General features: G+C 42.9%; 1 protein-coding gene across 1 annotated transcript in view; it reads right to left on the bottom strand.

The window, feature by feature from the left end:
• Positions 1–9252: 9252 nt before the first annotated feature.
• The window catches only part of OPN4 (opsin 4), a 54540-nt gene continuing 44164 nt past the window's right edge, over positions 9253–19628 (bottom strand). Inside the window, 2 exon segments of the mRNA XM_061634582.1 lie at positions 9253–9534; positions 17877–17912. Coding sequence (XP_061490566.1) covers positions 9253–9534; positions 17877–17912 — 318 coding nt within the window.

A 19628-nucleotide genomic window follows, 5' to 3' on the forward strand; every position in this document is an offset into this window, starting at 1 on the left:
AAAATAGAAAAAGAAAAACAAAAGACATGATGATTTATTTATTTATTTATTTATTTATTTTATTAAATTTATATACCGCCCGACTAGTGATAGCTCTCTGGGCGGTGAACATCAAAAATACAATAAAATTACACAATCTAATAGAACAAGTATATAAAAACTGTACAATATAAAATCAGATTACAACAATTTAAAATTAAATTAAATTACATTAAAATGCCTCAGAGAAGAGAAAGGTCTTAACTTGGCGCCGAAAAGATGGTAGTGTCGGCGCCAAGTGCACCTCCTCAGGGAGACTATTCCATAATTCGGTGGCCACCACTGAGAAGGCCCTAGATCTTGTCAGCACCCTCCGGGCCTCCCTATGAGTCGGGACCCGGAGGAGGGCCTTCGTAGTAGACCGTAGTGTATGGGTGGGTTCATATCGGGAGAGGCGTTCCGACAGATATCGTGGTCCTGCGCCGTATAAGGCTTTATAGGTTAATACCAACACTTTGAATCTGGCCCGGAAGCATATTGGAAGCCAGTGCAAGCGAGCCAAGACAGGTGTTATATGCTCAGACCGCTTAGTTCTTGTTAGCAGTCTGGCTGCCGCATTTTGCACTAGCTGTTCCTAAATGCAATACCATACCAACCAAAAGAAGATTCCTATGAGTAAGTCAGAAAATTCAGCATCCCGCCACCAGTCAGGGTTCCTAACGAAAACTTAAAAAACCTGGCAGCCAGTAGCCAAGGTCACAGAAATCCCCATGCAGCACAACCTGACCTGAGGGCTGCAGTTAGTGCAGAATGCTGTGGCACGATTGCTGACATGAGTGAGACCCTGTCAACATATGTCCTTTGCTCTGAATTCTGCACTGGTTGTCAATTTGCTACCAGGCCAATTTCAAGGTGTGCTTTCCATGTTACAGGTACCACATAGTGCTTGTCCTGTTCTTATAAGAAATCGATCCTTTAGTGTGGCAGCACCTACACTTTGGAACTCCCTGCCTATTGACATTAGGTAGGTGCCTTCATTGTACTCTGTTTGACACCTGCTACAAACATTTTGTAGCTACCCAGGCATGTCGAACCTATTATGCTTTTTATCTGTTTTTAACTCATTGTTGGTTTTATTATTTTGAATGTTTTTGAAAACCTTTTTAAACTGTTTTTGCCAATTATTTTATTGTTTTAATTCCTTCTGTAAACCGCTTTGAGGTTTTTACAATAAAGCGGTATATAACTGTTGTAAGTAAAATACATAAAGAAATTTCAGAGTCACTGTGGCCCTTGGTTCTTTTTCCTCTTTTAGGAACAAAGGTATCTGCCTTATATCAGCACAGGCCATTTGGCACTTTCTAGCTCAGTACTGATAACATGGACTAGCATTGGCTCTCCAGGATTCCAGGCAATAGTCTTTTCCAGGATTGGATTTTGGACCTTTGCATGCAAAGTATGTACCCTACCACTGAGCTACAGCCCTTCCCCTTTTTAAAAATTATCTTTTAAAATTGTTCTTTTCAATTCATTAATGAATGTACAACATACTTAGGCCAGATCCACACCATCCATTTAAAGCACAGTCAACATACAGTTAAAGTACATGAATCCCACCACAGAATCATGGGGACTGTAGTTTGTTAAGGATGATGACTATAACTGTGAGGAGGAAACTATACTTCCCAGGATTCTGTAATGCTCCTTAAGTGCAAGTTGGATGTGCTTTAAATGTATTATGTGGATCTACACTGCTTTATAAACTTTGCCTATATAAAAATCATTTTAATTATTTTTTAAAATGGAAATCAGCTACAAAGTTTACTGGGTGACCATGGGCTACTCACCATCTCTAAGCCTAATCTGCCCCTCAGGGTGAAAACAATAGAGGGGGACCATGACCACCCCAAGCAAGAAGGGCACACTTAAAATGTAGAAAAAATAATAATGTACAACCATAGTGTGAAATCAGATACATATTGAGGCATAGTATGAAGAAATATTTATATAAACATGCATGTCAAAGATGTTTATTATTTACACAACCTACAAATATATTTATAGTGCAATCCTAGGCATGTTTACTCAGAAGCAAATCCCAATATATACAGTGGTGCTTACTCAAACAAGGAAGCATACACAGGACTGCAACCTCAAATGATAAGGAATTTCACTCACCCAACCCAAAATTCAGAATCATGCTACTTTAAGCTGTTTTGCAACTTGTGTTATGGTTATTGGATTTTAAAGGGGGTTATTTCTTGTTGTGAACTGCCTTGGTTTCCAACCCTATCTCACAGGGTTGTTGGAAAGATTCCATATACACACACATACTGGAGATGTAAAAATACGTACACCCTATATAATAGTTTATGGTCAAAACCATTTGGTCATTGCAGATCATTTAAAAAAAAATTATTAGTTTCCTACCAAATAAAAGCATTGACCTTTGGGTGAAGGGCAGGTAGTAAATTCTAATTCTAATAATAATTCTAAGTAAGCCCTGCCTAGTTGCTTTTTAAAAAAGGTTTTTTGGGGGAGAGAAAGATTTACAACACAATCCTTTGCTATGTTCACTCAAAAGCCCCACTGATTTACAGCACAGTCCTAACCACGTCTAATCAAAAGTAAGTCCTACTGAATTCAATAGAGTTTACTCCCAGGTATGTGGGATTAGCATTGCAGCTTTCCTCCCAGAAAAGTGGGTATTGGACTAAAGCTTCACATTGGGAACGTTTTCAAAACAGGCTATGAATTAGACAAATAAACAGCCCTCTTCAACAGCCCAGTAAACTTTAAACTTGTTTGAGTCCTTACAATTAGAAAAGTATAACATATTGTAATGGCATCATGAGCTGCAGCATGTACAGTTTTTCAAATTTCTGTTCAAAAATTATTTGAAACATAAAATGTATAATATGCTATTTTGCAAGTAATTTAAAAAACCTGCATGTACACTTTTATTATAATCATAGTAAATGAAATTGTTTACTGTGTATCCCTACCAAGATCCTGCTGTGATCTTCAGTTCTAGATTTGCTGGTATATTGTAGAAGGGCAATATTGCTGCTACTGCTGAAAGTTATACACTCACTCAACTTCTTATGTGCAGACAAACAGGAAAAGGAAACTGTTTTCAGAATTTGCAATGGGTTCTAGCTATCGCCTGAAGGTCAGCAAATCTCTTGTCATCACAACCCTGACTTCACTTATTGGCTAAAACCCTGAAAGGGCAGGGATTAGAGCAGCACACTTCTAACAGAAGTTGGGGGGGGTGGCAACAGCTGATATTTTGCTGTTTATCTCATGAACAAGACCATCCAGAAATTTATTTATTTTTTTAAAAAATGAAAGCTAAGAGTCTGGAGATTGGGGTGACTCACCCAGAGACCCACAGAGGACCTACCAAAACCAGAGTCTCCGGACAAAAACCGAAGACCTGGAAACCCTAGGGGAGAGACACTGTTGGTCATCAGGGGATGGCTATTTCCACCTGCCTTGCCCTGCCCTCCAGCCCTGGAAATCTTCAAATGAAGCTTCTTCCGGAAGACTTTCTGGCCTTTTGGGTTGAGGCATTGGGGTCAGGGGGATAGAAGAGATTTTTCTATCAGCTTAAGGGTTAGTTTTCAATATTTTTGCTCTAGCTTTATTGTTGAGCTTTATGCTCATTTACACTTTGATGTATATTAACTTTTTTTTAGTGTTGCACTGTTTATACTTTTTATTATGTGTTGTGCTACAGTATTTGGACTGTTGTTTGTGTGAACTGCTTTGAGCACATATGTATTTGTGGAAAATGCGGTATGTAAATAAATTGAATAATATATAATTAATAAATAGCGCTTCGCCAGTCCACATAGGAAAGGCCAGTGCTGCAGTTGTATTGCAAGTCAGACTAGTCACAATAATTTCAGGGTGCTGTAATGTTGGGGAGCCCAGTCCATGTCCTATATGTGTTCCAATTCACCATAATCTGGACTAGTTCCAGTCCAGGTCTTACACAAACCTCTAGAGACCAAGCCCTGAGGCAGCTGAGGACACAGATTTCTGGTGTTCTCAGTAAAGTGTTTTGGCACCATCACTTGGGCAAAGAGCACATCATACAGGCACCTCCAGGCAACCTGTTTATTGAGTATTCATCCTGATTTGTTTGCTGGGAGGCTAGACAACATTGGCTACTTAGTCAGCATTCATTATTTGTTTAGGGGGAGGTTAGATGACATTGCATCAAGCAAATGCTATCCCACACTTTCCTGTGCATTTTCCCATCACTTTTCGTATGGCAAAAAGTACAGGTTTTGGGGGATGCCATTTTGTTATGCAAGCCTTCCCAATCAGCTGTTACAGTGTAATCTGAATTTGCCAGTATGTGACAGAATCTGGAAGTGCCCTAAGTCTGAAAAGATGGGAGGGCAGCAGGGGAAATCATCAGAATGCAAAGGTCTGGCAGCAATATTGTCTAGTAGTATTGTCTAGGGCAAGTGTGGAAGTAGCCCCCTTGACCTCTTATGAAATCTCCCTCCTGATGCAATTTTCAGCTTCAAAGGAGTGACTTTTGCCAGGGTTGTGTGAGGGAAGAACAGGTTAAACTCCCTGTCTCCACTCACTCTGGCCTGAAATGTTGCCCCATCAGTTCAATATGTGTGGAGTACAGGAAAGATACTGCAGGGTATACACACAAACATACCCACTCCTGGGTATGGATTGCCATGCTTGGTGTGATTTCCATTACATCTGATGAAACCCACAATAGCGGACTTCTCTGTAAACTATGTTGCATTATAGCCTGGATCAGTTTATCTCGTGTTGAAGTCTGGGTTTAAAACACCATCCAGAGAGGAGGGGACAAGTTTTCACATACATGCAGGAGACTTTTAATGCTGCAGGAGCAAGGTATTCACTAATTAATAGCCACATTTTAATCCTCTTGTAAGCAGACACATTCTAACAGCTGTAGTTCTTTTTATAGTGACGGAATCTTCTTTAGTACACTCTGAACATTACACTCTAGATTGAGAAGGCATGACTAGCCAGGGAAGGATTTCCTCAGCGCCCAATGTTTTACCAGAGGAGTGAAGAATATTACATATGCCAAAGTATGTTAAACAGAAATAAAAGCCAAGTGACAAAGGAAGCAATTAATGGGCACCTGGCTGCACTGTAACATACAAGATGTAAAACAGATTAAATCTACTACTTTTCTTGTGTAGCGAAGTCTTACCATCTTTCAAACCTCAGAGGTGCTTCAGGCACTGGCACTCACACTGTTTATTTATAAGATTTATTAGATGCCCTTTCAAGAGCAATTGAGGCAGTATGCAACACATATTTATCAATTTAAGGTAGCAATCCTATACATAGTTAAGAGCAAGTCCCACTGAACTCAGTGAGCCTTACTTCTGACAGACATACATAGGATTGAGCTTGGTTTTTTTTAAAAGAAACTGCCCTTCAGTAACACTTTGCGAGCAGCTTAGACAGAGTGACAAACAAAAATTTTAAATGATAATATAACTAAAATCTGAGAACTAAAACCAACAGCTGAATAAATAAGCATCAGTTAAAAAACATCTATAACATTCAGTGGAAGGGATAAAAACAAAACCTATCACCAGCTTATACTACATGATCAAAAGCCCCTAGGCAAATAATAACATCAGAAATGATATCAGAGGTGGTGCTGAAAAACCTCCATGAGGAGAGCATTCCATAAGATTGGGTGCCACAACCAAGAAAGCCTTCTTACCAGTAACCACTAGCCCAGCCTTTGCCAACCAGTGTGCCTCCAGATGTTGTTGGACCACAACTCCCATCAGCCTCAGCCAGCATTGCCAGTGGTCAGGAAGATGGGAGTTGTGGTCCAACAACATCTGGAGGCACATTGGTTGGGAAAGGCTGCACTAGCCTAAGTTCAGATGGCGACACAGATGAAAGAGGTACTCCAACTCGTTCAGATGCTACCAGAAGACTTCCACAGCACTCTTCCTCAGATGACAGACCACGGGAGCTATTTGTCTTTGTTTTATCTGCTTACTCTTTAGCTACACCCTTTAATTGCCTCTGCCCCCCCCCCAATGTCCCCTTCTCTCTGATCCATGCCTATTATTTTGTTCTGGGACTTTGCTATGGAGAGGCACTGTCTTTCTAAAGGAAAATAATTCTTTCTATTTTTAAACCACATTTTGGTGAGTTCACAAGGAACTTGGGGACCACTGGTGGTGAAGGGGATTTATTCTGAGGTTGGATAACTGGCTACCATGGTAGGGACCACAAGTGGAAGGATTAGCTTAACCTACTATCCATCTTTTGCCAAAGCCTATATGACCAGTCATGATGGTATACCAGCCGATCAAACAGTGAAAACTCCAGAAGCTTAAGAACATAAGAACAGCCTTGTGGATCAGGCCAGTGGCCCATCAAGTCCGGTATCCTGTTCACACAGTGACCAGCCAGATGCCCAGGAAAGTCCACAAGCAGGACCTGAGCACAAGAGCACCTTCCCCTCCTGTGGTTTCCAGTAACTGGTATTCAGAAGCTATGGAGGCAGAGCATAGCCATCACAGCCTTGTCCTCCGTGAATTTGTCTAATCCTCTTTTAAAGCCATCCAAGCTGGTAGCCATCACTGCCTCTTGTAGAAGCCGATTTAATAGTGTAACTAAGCTTGGCTTCAGTGCTTTCGTTCCATCACTGCCTCATTATGATGCCTCATTGAGACAACCGTCATGTTGCACTTCCCTCACTTCTCTCTCTTCTTTGTATTTTCTCAAGCTAGCCCATCTCTGGATCTTGCAAGTTGAGAAAAGCTACAATTTTGCATGTAATACCCCACTCCTGATTCTTTAATTTCACCATAGCGAAGCTAGGTCTTTAAGGCTTTGCCACATGATTTCATGTTTGGCGATTCTCTACCGCTAGTCTCTTCCCTCTGTCTTTTCTATAATAACTAAGTATAGGGTCCAGGGGCCATGTGACTTTCTATTCTGTATGTTTAATGGTGCCATTTCAGGTCTCAAAGCCATTCTGTTGTTTCTAAATCATTTTATATTGGTCTGTTATCACCTTCAAACAGACACTCTATCAAAAACAAGTACTATAATCAATAGTATTGCAGTACAGAGCCTTTTCTGTGGAGCCCCCAAAACTGTGGAACTCCTTCCACAGAGAGGTTTGTCTGGCATTAAGTCTTTCGTTGGCTACTTAAGATGTAATGATTTATCCTGGCCTTTAGAGGTGAAGCGTGCATTTTTAGCTATCCTCCCTGTCAATAGTATTGTTAGCTGTTTATGCTTTTGTTGTTGCTGTTTAATGATTCGCTGATCATTCATGATTTTGTAATTGTATATGTACCCTGCCCTGGGACCTTACAGTGAACTGCAGGGAAAAAATGAAATAAATATAATTGCAGCAATGGTGTGGTTATTTCTGGTTCCCCAAAGTGGGCATGCCAACTAGCTCCTGGTAGGTCGGTACTTAATGCCCCCCAATAATCAAAAGAATCAAAGTCAGTAGAATTCTGCCTTGATGCATGCAATTATCTCCAGTTAAGAACCCAAGAGTAGCACTGCTGTTTCCCCCAAATTAGCATTTTAGCAGGTACATGTGTAAGATATATGTTCATGAGGATGTGCGCTCTGGCCCACTAGCAGATCTGGTGACAAATCTTCCACTGCTATGAGAACCCCATACATGTTCTTGGTGCTGGAACAGCTGTTCTATAGCTAAGCTAGGTGACTCGAACTAACTTGTGGGTCATGCTCAAAATGGCTTTCCTCCTTTCCCCCATTGGCCCTGGAAAGGAGAGGGACAGGGGCCATGGGATGTGTACAAAAGGGGTACTGAGGGGACAGATCAGGAGGTCTGTAGGTATATGGGGAGGTGAGAATCAAAATCTCTGGATTTGCTTTGTTAATAGGGTGAATTAAATTAGAAGCCTTGTTGGGCAAAAGCACATCTGATATGTTATTATAGTTTTCTCTCCCTTTCCCCCTCTTTGTTATAGCCAACTCTCTCATCAGTCAGTTTAGTATTACACCCTCTGCCTTAAGCCAATATTCTGCATTGACAGAAGAAGGGTGGAGTTACAATAAACATCTGTCATCTTTTTATTTGGCATAGATGTTTTGTTTTAATATATTTTAAAGTCTGTTTTTAAGATGTTTTAGAGTGTTTTTAGTTTAGTGTTTTTGTTTGCCACCCTGGGCCCCTACTGGGAGGAAGGGCAGGACATAAATTTAATAAATATAAATAAATAATAACGAAAGAAGCCATCTTGGTTTCTGAACTGTGTATTCCCTTCTTTCCTCATCAACCTCATAATCTTGTTTTCAGTCTCAAAGTAATAATGGGGAGTAATAATGTCAGAAACCAAGCAGCTCATTTATTGGGCAACATATATATTTATATACAATATATATATATTAATTGTTTAAAAAGAAAAGAACATCAAGATAATTAAAATCAAAATATTGCAGAATGCATTCTAGTTACATTATCAGTTCCCAAATACAATGACTTAGTTCCAATTGACTAGTCAATAAGCTAGGTGAGAACTTGATTGTGTCTCTAAACAAGAACAGAATAGCAATAGGAAACTCCTGACCCCACCAAGCTACACCCAAGCCCAGTGCCACCTTGTGACTAAACTATGTAATGATGCTATCTGCACAGGCCTTGTGTTGCTGACCAAACTGCAGGGAGGGAGTCATAAGAACACAAGAAGTGTCAAAGGCCTGTCTAGCCTGCCAGCATTCTGTTCTCATAGGGGACCTCCAGATGCCTTGGGAAGCCTGCAAGTAGGACCTGAGTGCAAGAAAACCCTCCCCACTTGTGATTCCTAGCAACTGGTCTTTCCAACGCATAGCACCTCCAACAGAGTATGTAGAACGCTAAAGCTACCCAAGGGTCATCACTATAGCTTAGATTCAGGAGAAAGCAATAAATGGTGGACACGGGGTAACTGGGTAGGAGAGATGTCACTGGACCAGAGGCAGACAGAAAGCCTCTGGAGGGTGGACTTGACCCATGGATGCCAGTTGTCTGCTCCTGGCCCAGCCTCAGAGGGGAGTCTCAGATCATCTATCCAAGTCCAAAGAATAACGCCGTAACTCTCTTGTTCTGAAGGCTGGAGTATGGAATAGCGACCAGCAAAGCAAATAAACTATCATGAAAGGATAAGGTGTTTTCTCCTTTTTTTCTTTGTAGCTTTACAGAACTGGTTTTTAATCCTTACAGGAAAGCTGGTGATTTTCCCTCTCCTGCCCCCTCTTCCTCATTCAGTGAAGCTTTGGAAGGTTTTCTACACTAAGCTGACACATATTTTTCTCTGAGGTAGCAGCTAAGGCTCTATTCCGGTACAGCCATTCTAGCCAGCTGCTAGAGTCCTCGTCCCAGCTATTGCCCCTGCTCCTGAAGTACAAAGGATCAGAGATGGATTCCAAAGGCAGCTCCATTTGCTGGATATTGCTGAAGGTCACGATAATACTGGGTATCTGGGCTGCAGATGATCTGTAAGAAGAGTCTTCTCTCAAGCCAAAAGTGTTCAGGTTGTCACCTATCTTAAGCAAGCATGAAAGAGAAAATGTAAACGCACAGTGTGTCTGGCTTGGCAACAGCCCATGGAAAAAGAAAGCAACACATATTTGCCAAATGCACTTGGAGGAATCCACTCTTGCCAAGCCACAACAGGCCTCAGGACAATATATATACGAAGAGAGGAATTGGTAAAGAGAGATAATTTGTCTAAACCCACATCCAAAAAACCCAAGGTGAATACAATACGAGCAACACCTGTCAAAATCCCCCTCTTAAATGCATCTATTAAAAGTACAGGAGCCATGTTGCCTTTTGTATCCGGGCCCCCTAAGGGGTGGTAGAATGGACTGTATCACTATGCACTGCAAATGGGAGATACGATTTTCTGAATTCTTCTGCCTGCAGGAAGAAAGAAAGCGTACCTGGGAGAAAGGTTCTAGAATAACCTGTGCCCTGCTACACTACTTTCTACTTGCAAGGAAGATTTCCTTTTTCATAGATGAGCATTACAAAATATCATTCTCACAGACACACACGCACACACACACACTCCTTGCACTTCGAAGTGGTACAGTCTATTCTAATACCTCAGGACTCTTGTCACCTCAATCTCCTGCATGTAGAGACTAGTCCTCAGATTCATACTATGGATTTACAGCAAGAATAGGGAACCTCCAGCCTGCGGGCCTAATTAAGCCTGGCAAGCCTCCCCATTTAGCTTGCAAGACTGTTTCAGCCAAGTCCTGCCCCCTGTCCCACTTTTGACACCATATATGATCAGGTGTGGGGCAGGTAAAGGCAGGGATTGGATGAAAGCCACTTTGCAGGCACCACCAATTCTGTCCCCTGTGAAGCGCTTACCAAGCACAAACTATTGGCTGATTTACAGCGCTTGGAAAGTGATGTGGACAAGCTTCCCAAGTCCTATCAGCTTGCTTAGAAACCCCTATGCTCAGCACTTCTCTAGCATGGAACACACTTTTTTGTCTGTGTGCTTTGATTTCAAACTGCACGGACAAAAATGGGTCACCTGACATCACTGTGTGTGGCCCTGTCCACCTGCTAAACTTGGCCCTTGGCAAGATCCAGTTCCCCACCTCCTGATTTACAGTACAATCCTATGCATGTCTACATAGAAATCCCATTAAGTCCAGTAGAGTATAAGCTTGCAGTCTAAGGGAAGAATGCAGGTGGTCTATGTGAGGCGTCCTTCCCTGGCTCTCCCTGTCAGGTTCCTACCTGCGCGTGGCTACTGCCTGTCACTAGGCACCACCAGGGACTCCACCAGTCCAGACCGCTCTCTCTTATGGTTTCTCTCCCGACTCTAGCACAGATCTCAACAGATCCCCCTGCTAGGCAACCACCAGTAACGTCCCAATACTAGTATTCCCAGAGACTCTGAATACTGGTATTGTTATTCTCTTCACCGCTGCCACCATTTGTTACAGTTCTCCTTCAGCCTTGGTCATTACCTTACCCTCCCTTCTGGTCTGTGAAACCCCAGCCAAGGATCAGGCCTTTGGTAAACCAAATTAAGTATTTATTACAGATAACAAAGCTAACAAGATTAACAAGATTTCTTCTTAAGGCACATAAGCATATGGTTTTACTCAATACTAATCCGAACTCCACCTCCCTCCTTCTCCACTCTCTCCTGGCAAACAACTCTCTAAACCCCACCAAGCAACCCACTCAGTTCTCTTCTCTCCCCCAGATTCCACTCTCACTCTTCCTTTTATACACTCAGCCATTTTAAACACTCAGCCAATCATCTCGCATTCTACTGCCCATTCACTCCCCCTCTTTCACTCCACTTACCATGTATCTTCTAAACAACCAACACTTACCATATATACATTAATATAGGAACATCACATTTCCCCCCCCTTAAACAACAGCAGAGTATTATTCCTGTTCCAGGATTTATACGTCGCGTTAACAAATAAAAGTCTCTATGGGGAAAATGTCTTTCTTTGTTCTTCTGTCTGGTCACGTCACTGCAGTCCCAGCCACTTGCCTGGAAAGTCCATCGGCCAGTACATTGTCCTTGCCTTTTATGAACTGGAAGTCCACTTGATAGTCCTGTAGGGCCCAGGACCACCTCTGCAGCATAGTGTTATGGTTTTTCATAGTCTGCAACCATAACAAGGCCCGATGATCCGTAGTCACTGTGAATCTTCATCCCCACACGTATGGGCGCAACTTGTTCAGTCCCCACACGACCGCTAGGCACTCCTTCTGGACCGACGAATAGTTTTTCTCCCTCGGCGTCAGCCCTGCGACTCAGGTACGCCACTGGATGTCTGGTGCCTTCTCTCTCCTGTAGCAAGACGACTCCCAGCGCCAGGTCCGACGCATCTGTAGCCACGATGAATGGTTTCTCATAGTCTGGTGCTATTAATATGGGTCCTTGGCACAAGGCTTGCTTCAGTAGATCAAAAGCCTTCTGACATTCATCCATCCATACCACACGCTCAGAACACTTCTTCTTTGTTAATTCATGCAAGGGGGTTGCTATTTCCCCAAAATTTCTCACAAACTTCCTATAAAATCCAGCCACACCCAGAAATGCCCTTACTTGTTTTTTGGTTAAGGGGATCGGCCACGCTTGTATTGCCTCCACCTTGCTCCATAAGGGGGTGATTTTCCCACTCCCCACCTTATGTCCTAAATAGATTACTTCCTTTAGTCCAAACTGGCATTTCTTAGCTTTTATTGTGAGGCCTGCTTTTCTTAAGGCCTCCAATACTGTTGTCAGGTGTTGGACATGCTCAGGCACCGACTTGCTAAAAATGGCCACGTCATCGATATAGGCCACTGCAAAATCTGACATGCCTCGCAACACAGTATTGATTAGCCTCTGAAATGAACTTGGTGAGTTCCTTAGTCCCATGGGTAAGGTCACAAACTCATATAACCCATCTGGTGTACTGAAGGCAGTTTTGGCTCTGGATTGCTCGTCTAGTTCCATTTGCCAAAATCCTTTACAGAGATCTAGTGTAGAGATAATGGTTGCTGCCCCCAATAACTCTAACATTGCGTCTACCCTAGGCATAGGATACGCATCTGGGACAGTAATTTTATTGATTAGCCGATAATCAATGCAAAACCTGGTCGTTCCATCTTTTTTCGGAACCAGGACAATACTTGAGGCCCAGGGACTGATGGATTCCCTGATCACTCCTAATTCCAGCATATCTTCCACCTCCTTTTTGATCTCATTCAAAACTTTCCCATTCACACGGTACGGAACAGATCTGATTGGGGCATGATCTCCAGTATCAATGGAATGTATAACTATACTGGTTCGGCCAGGTTTGTTGCTAAAGAGATTCCTATAGGTTTTCAAAACTCTCAGAATCTCCTCTTTTACTTCCTCCTTCACCTCCTCTGACCATTCCACTTGATCTACCCCTCCTTGGTCTTTGCTTTCCTGTACCAAATCTGGAAGTTCAGGCCCACTTCCCTCAGGGAATAAGGTAACTTGCAATACCTGTGCATCCCTGGTATGGTAAGGCTTCAACATATTTACATGAACCACTTTGCTTTGTTTAATTGGTCTGTGGTAATTACATACATCACTGTGTCAAGCCTTTCTCTGATGGTATATGGTCCTTCCCAGTTAGCCTGTAATTTGTCATGTTTCCTGGGTATGAACACCATAACCATATCTCCCACATCATACACACGTTCCCTGGCTGTTCTGTCATACCAGTAACTTTGCTTCTGCTGAGCTTGACTGAGATTCTCTTTCACCACTTCCATCATTTGTTTCACTAGTTCACATTCATCCTTTCTCTCAGCAGGCATCCACAGTCTATATAAAATCCCATTCTCACACACAACTTGATTCCTCAGTTTGTCAGTGAAAGGAATCTGTTGGGTCAGAGCTTGTTCCTTTATTTGATTCAAACTGATATCTTTATGCAGCTCTTCCCTGAATTGCTCTGCCTCTTCTCCAGAGACCAGCTGATACAGTTTGTCTCCTTTAGCAGGCCTGCTAGTGGTTGCTATGGTGACCTGAGGCTGGTTAACAGATTCCACCCTGTTTGTTTCAGCCCCCCTTAATATGGCTTCTTTTTCTCTGCCAATTTGCTGTCTGGTCACTACATAGATCTTTCCTTGGGCGCCCATTACATCCCTTCCCAGTATTACTGGTTCTTGTTGCTGGGCATTAATGCCTACTTTATATCGGCCCTCTCGGCCTCTCCAAGTCATATCCACCAGGGCCACAGGCAAACTTTCTGGTTGACCCCTCACTCCTTGGATAATCACAGTTTCCTGAGGTAATATTACCTCAGATTTTATTAAATCTGGCCTCAGTAATGTCTGAGCAGCACCAGTATCAAGCAATGCCCAATAATTTGCCCCTTGTACACTCACTTTCTCTCTCAGACTTGAATCAAGGTCTGTTACTTCTGTCCAGTTTATCTGGCAGAACTGAACCTTTTTCGCTGTTTCTAAAGCCTTGGGCTCTGTTTTCACTGCCCTTGTCTGAGCAGGATTACTAATGGGGTTGGCAACCTCACATTGAAAACGTAGGTGCCCCGGTCTACCACATTTGTAGCATAATTTCTCCTCACTTTTAGGGTACACAGATCCACTCTGGGGTGTCCTGTGCCCTTCAGATTTTACTGGAGGACTCACTCTCTGTGGTACCACATCCCTTCTGCCAGCGTTATATGGTCTGGGTTTAAAATCTCTTGATGTTTTCCCCACCCAGCCAGTTCTGTTGGAGGCGAAGTGATCAGCCATCTCTGCGGCCTCCTGCACCGATGTAGGGGAACGGTCTTTGACCAGGAGCCTTATTTCTGGTGGTAACTGATGGTATAATTGATCCAATATCATGAGGTTTTTCACCTCCTCCACAGACTGAGCTTTTGCACTTGTCAGCCATTTCCCAAATATGTCCATCAGTTTTGCCCCCAGCTCCACGAAATACCTCCCTGTCTGTATCTGGCAGTTTCTGAAAAGCTTTCTAAAATAATCAGGCCCCAATCTGAATCTTTTAAACACTGCTTCTTTGAATTCAGCATAGGTGACGGGCCTGTCTGAGGGGAAATATTGGTATACCTCTGCCAATTCCCCTTTAATCAGGTTTGATAAATGCTGCATGTATTTATCTTCAGGTAGCCCCCACAACTGAGCTGCTTTTTCAAAGGTGCTGAGGTAAATTTGAGGATCTTGACCAGGCTCATAGACAGCAAAGTCCTTTGGAGTAATTTTTATTTTTGCTCCATCTCTGTCCTTTCTTGTTTCATCAGAATGAAACTTCTCTCTTTCAAATTTTAACTTTTCTACTTGTAATTCGGCATCCACTGCTCGTTGCTTCTCCCTCTCCTCAAACCCCATTCTCATTCTCTCAGTTTCCATCTTCAACTTCTCAGCTTCCATCCTCAATCTCTCAGCTTCCAACTCCCTCTGCTTGTCTTTTTCCTCAGCCTCCCATCTTAACTTCTCTCTCAAGTACTCTATATAAGCGGGATTGCTGAAATATCCTTCTGGGATCTCTTCCCTGACAGGTTGTTTTTGCTGGGCAGTTGCAAATCTATAAGTGCTACCCTCAATTCATCTACCCCTTTACCCTCGTGAGGTAAATTGAATGTTATGCACTTCTCCACCAGCTCCTCTCTTTTCATTTTTATATATTCAGCCATGGTGTTTGAGTTCACTCACTCTTTGCCACACACTCTTTGCCAGTCACTCTCACAAAAAATCTTGTTTTGTTATTTCTGTTTGCCACACCACTGTTCTGGATTCTCTAGTATTCGTATCTGGATTCTCTGTTGTTCGTATCCCACCGCTACTGCCACCACATGTGAGGCGTCATTCCCTGGCTCTCCCTGTCAGGTTCCTACCTGCGCGTGGCTACTGCCTGTCACTAGGCACCACCAGGGACTCCACCAGTCCGGACCGCTCTCTCTTATGGTTTCTCTCCCGACTCTAGCACAGATCTCAACAGATCCCCCTGCTAGGCAACCACCAGTAACGTCCCAATACTAGTATTCCCAGAGACTCTGAATACTGGTATTGTTATTCTCTTCACCGCTGCCACCATTTGTTACAGTTCCCCTTCAGCCTTGGTCATTACCTTACCCTCCCTTCTGGTCTGTGAAACCCCAGCCAAGGATCAGGCCTTTGGTAAACCAAATTAAGTATTTATTACAGATAACAAAGCTAACAAGATTAACAAGATTTCTTCTTAAGGCACATAAGCATATGATTTTACTCAATACTAATCCGAACTCCACCTCCCTCCTTCTCCACTCTCTCCTGGCAAACAACTCTCTAAACCCCACCAAGCAACCCAGTCAGTTCTCTTCTCCCCCCCAGATTCCACTCTCACTCTTCCTTTTATACACTCAGCCATTTTAAACACTCAGCCAATCATCTAGCATTCTACTGCCCATTCACTCCCCCTCTTTCACTCCACTTACCATGTATCTTCTAAACAACCAACACTTACCATATATACATTAATATAGGAACATCACAGTCTACTTGTATTAGCTGTTAATAATTATGTTTAATTGTTACCAAATCAAGATATTAGAGTACTCAGCAACTGAAATTCAACAGGGATAAATGCAAAGTTCCACACTTAGGAAAAAGAAACCAAATGCACAGTTATAAGATGGGGGATATTTGGCTCGGCAATATGACATGTGAGAAGGATCTTGGAATTGTCATTGATCACAAGCTGAATATGAGCCAACAGTGTGATGTGGCTGCAAAAAAGGCAAATGCTATATTAGGTGGCATTAACAGAAGTATAGTTTCCAAATTGTGTGAAGTATTAGTTCCCCTCTATTCAGCACTGGTTAGGCCTCATCTTGAATACTGCATCCAGTTCTGGTCTCCGCACTTTGAGAAGGATGCAGACAAACTGGAACAGGTTCAGAGGAGGGCACCAAGGATGATCAGGGGACTGGAAACCAAGCCCTATGAGGAGAGGCTGAAAGAACTGGGCATGTTTAGCCTGGAGAAGAGAAGACTGACAGGAGATATGACAGCACTCTTCAAGTACATGAAAGGTTGCCACACAGAGGAGGGCCAGGATCTCTTCTCGATTGTCCCAGAGTGCAGGACACGGAATAATGGGCTCAAGTTGCAGGAAGCCAGATTTCGACTGAACATCAGGAAAACGACAATAGAATCAATAACCTAGAGAGGTAGTGGGCTCTCTGACACTGGAGGCCTTCAAGAGGCAGCTGTACAGCCATCTGTCAGGAACGCATTGATTTGGATTCCTGTATTGCACAGGGGGTTGGACTTGATGGCCTTATAGGCTCCTTCCAACTCTGCTATTCTATGATTCTATGAAAGCATACACTAGGAGAAAGTGTGTTCAAAAATGTGTATATTAGTGAAAGCCCTGTTCAAAAATGCATTTTATTGGGGGAAATTGCTTGCAAAAATGTGTATATTAGATAAAATTGCATATAAAATGTGTATATTAGGAGAGGGTTTTTTTTTTAAATCACCAAGTGATGTAGAAATAGGAGAAATTGCATTTAAGATTGGGAAAATGACATGGACAGATGCTTCCAGCCTCCTGCACTAGGGAAGAACTTTTAATAAAGAAGGACCAGATTCTTTTGATTGCTTTTGTTTTATTGGCCATGAACTATGCAATGGTGACTGAACTATACTCCTTCCATAGCATTTTTAAAATATACACCAAGAAGCAAATACTGAGCTGTGAAATATAATAATATGCACTATTACTGCTACCAAAAGTGTATTACAGTCCAGAACAAACCAGTGACATATTTTAACTATAACAAAATGTAAATGTACTGCCTTCAAGTCGATTCCGACTTATGGCGACCCTATGAATAGGGTTTTCATGAGGCTGAGAGGCAGTGGCTGGCCCAAGGTCACCCAGTGAGCTTCATGGCTATGTGGGGATTTGAACCCTGGTCTCCCGGGTCACACTATAACAAAGGTGTGAACTATTAATATCAGGAGCAGACAGCAGGGAGGGGTGAGGCTGTGCACCTGGCCTCCCAGCGGTATTGTTGTTGCTTACTGGGAGGGATGAGGCAGTGGGGAGGTCAGAACTGTGCAGGTGCAGCAACAGACCCAATCTAACCCTTACACCAGTGTGCCTGACCAGTGCCAACCTCCCCGCCACCTCGCCTCTCCCCCTCCTGGTAAGCAGCGGTGATGCCACTGCTGGGAGGCCAGGTGCACTGTGCCACCTCTCCTTAAAAGCATCTATTAACATCTCATTTGGGCATCTCACGTGGAAGGTATTTAATATATGGCACCATTGCATTTCTTTCCTTGTATATCCCATCCCTGATAATATTACACAAAATATTCCTACTATGAAAAGAAACGAGCAATCTGTGATATTCACCTCTGCCACAGAAATGTCATCAGCATCCCCTGAAGTCTATAAAAGAATGATAAAACAGAGACAGTAGGCCTTGGATATACAGATGCCTATCCTTCTCTAAGTGTCCTGTGAGCAAGATTTCGTACGTTATAATTATAATTATCACTAACCATACAAAGTGTTGTGCCTTGTGCAACTATGGAAGACCAGTTGTGGAGAAGGGGATCTAAAAGGAGAGGGATGAGGACTGGCCAATTGTTTAGTATTTTATCTGCCATCCCAGGATTGGGGCCACTCTTTGTACTAGTGCTGCACTGCACACAAGAATATATGACCAAATAGACCATTATGCCCAGTTCAGTGGATCACTCCATCCCTCTCCACCCCACCAATTGCTAATGAGGTTAGAGGATAAGATCGAGATTATTCCAGTAGCCAGTCATCAAACAGCAGCAGGCACATAGGAGCCACAGCAGGTGACACAGCTTGCACATCAAGAAAGGAATAACACAGGGCCATAATAATGCTCAGCTCCAACACCTCTGGAACTGTGAACATGCAAGAGGGAAAGCAGGGAAATTGGTGACAGGGGGTCACAAAGAAAGGGCAGTAAGCACAAAAGGAACCACTTGCACAAACACAAACAAAAGCACCCAACAGGAAAGAATGGTTGCAAGCTGAATAAAGTGTGTGTTTTGTGCATGGGGTGAGGTGGGGGGGAGGAAGAGACAAGCGACATTGCCTGTACACAGTGTTGCTTTGTTCCCTCCTAGCCACTATTTATAGGAATCCATTATTTATGGGACACAACTGCAGTCACAGAGAAGTGAAAGAGTATGTTAGATTTTCCAAAAACAAAAACCACTGGATGAAAACAAGCCAAAACGCAAGAGTATAAAAAATAAAATAAAAATGAATAAAGTAAAATATATTCTGTCAGAACTGCCCTTCTGAGCACAATAATTGCAGACAGTGGTGGAGAGCTGGAAATACAATGCTCGATGTTTGGATTTTTTTTTTAAAAGAAACTAAGGTTGCCACTTTCCCCCACCCCCTCTGGCCCTACCTCTGTGACTCTGGCAGAAATTGGATGTGCAAAATGGAAGGATCCAGTATGATATTTCCCCCAGTGGAGGAATGTGGTAGGAAAATATTCAACTGTTAAACTTGTGTGAGTTGGGCTGTTATCAAAGCTACAGGAGCATGGCCAATGAAAAGATGGCAACTGTGACTCTAGTTAAAACCAACTCCAGGCAGATCTACATTAAAGTGTGTGCGTGTGTGTGTGTGTGACAGATCTAGATACCAAAAGGTCCCCAAGTGCCATCATTTGCATTCACAGATATGATGCACACCATCTCCCTATCTTGGATCCATCTCACCTGATCCCCTCCCCCCAAGGAAAATGCAATGGTATGTGCTGGACAGAAGAACAATATCGACCGTGTTCTTCAAGCTGGGCACTACTCCCCTATTTTGTGACAAACCTTGTGTTCTGAGATGTGGGGAATTTTCGAATGTGAGTGACGCAGGATCTCCTATGCTGCAGAACTGCCCAAAAGCTACAGCATATGTGAAAAACATAATCAGAGAGATGAGGGCCACTTGATTGCCAGGCATCCTTTCAAATTAATAAGATGACACATGTGACAGCTGCTTGTCAGTGTTGGAGGCTGTAATCATGCCAATAGACGAGAGAAGAGGAAGGAGATTAGGTGACGTCACAAAGGCAATCAAGCCATACATACACAGGCTTGCTGTGGTTTTCTCTCT

This window comes from Rhineura floridana, chromosome 7, assembly GCF_030035675.1.
Source record: "Rhineura floridana isolate rRhiFlo1 chromosome 7, rRhiFlo1.hap2, whole genome shotgun sequence".
NCBI classification, from domain to species: Eukaryota; Metazoa; Chordata; class Lepidosauria; order Squamata; family Rhineuridae; genus Rhineura; species Rhineura floridana.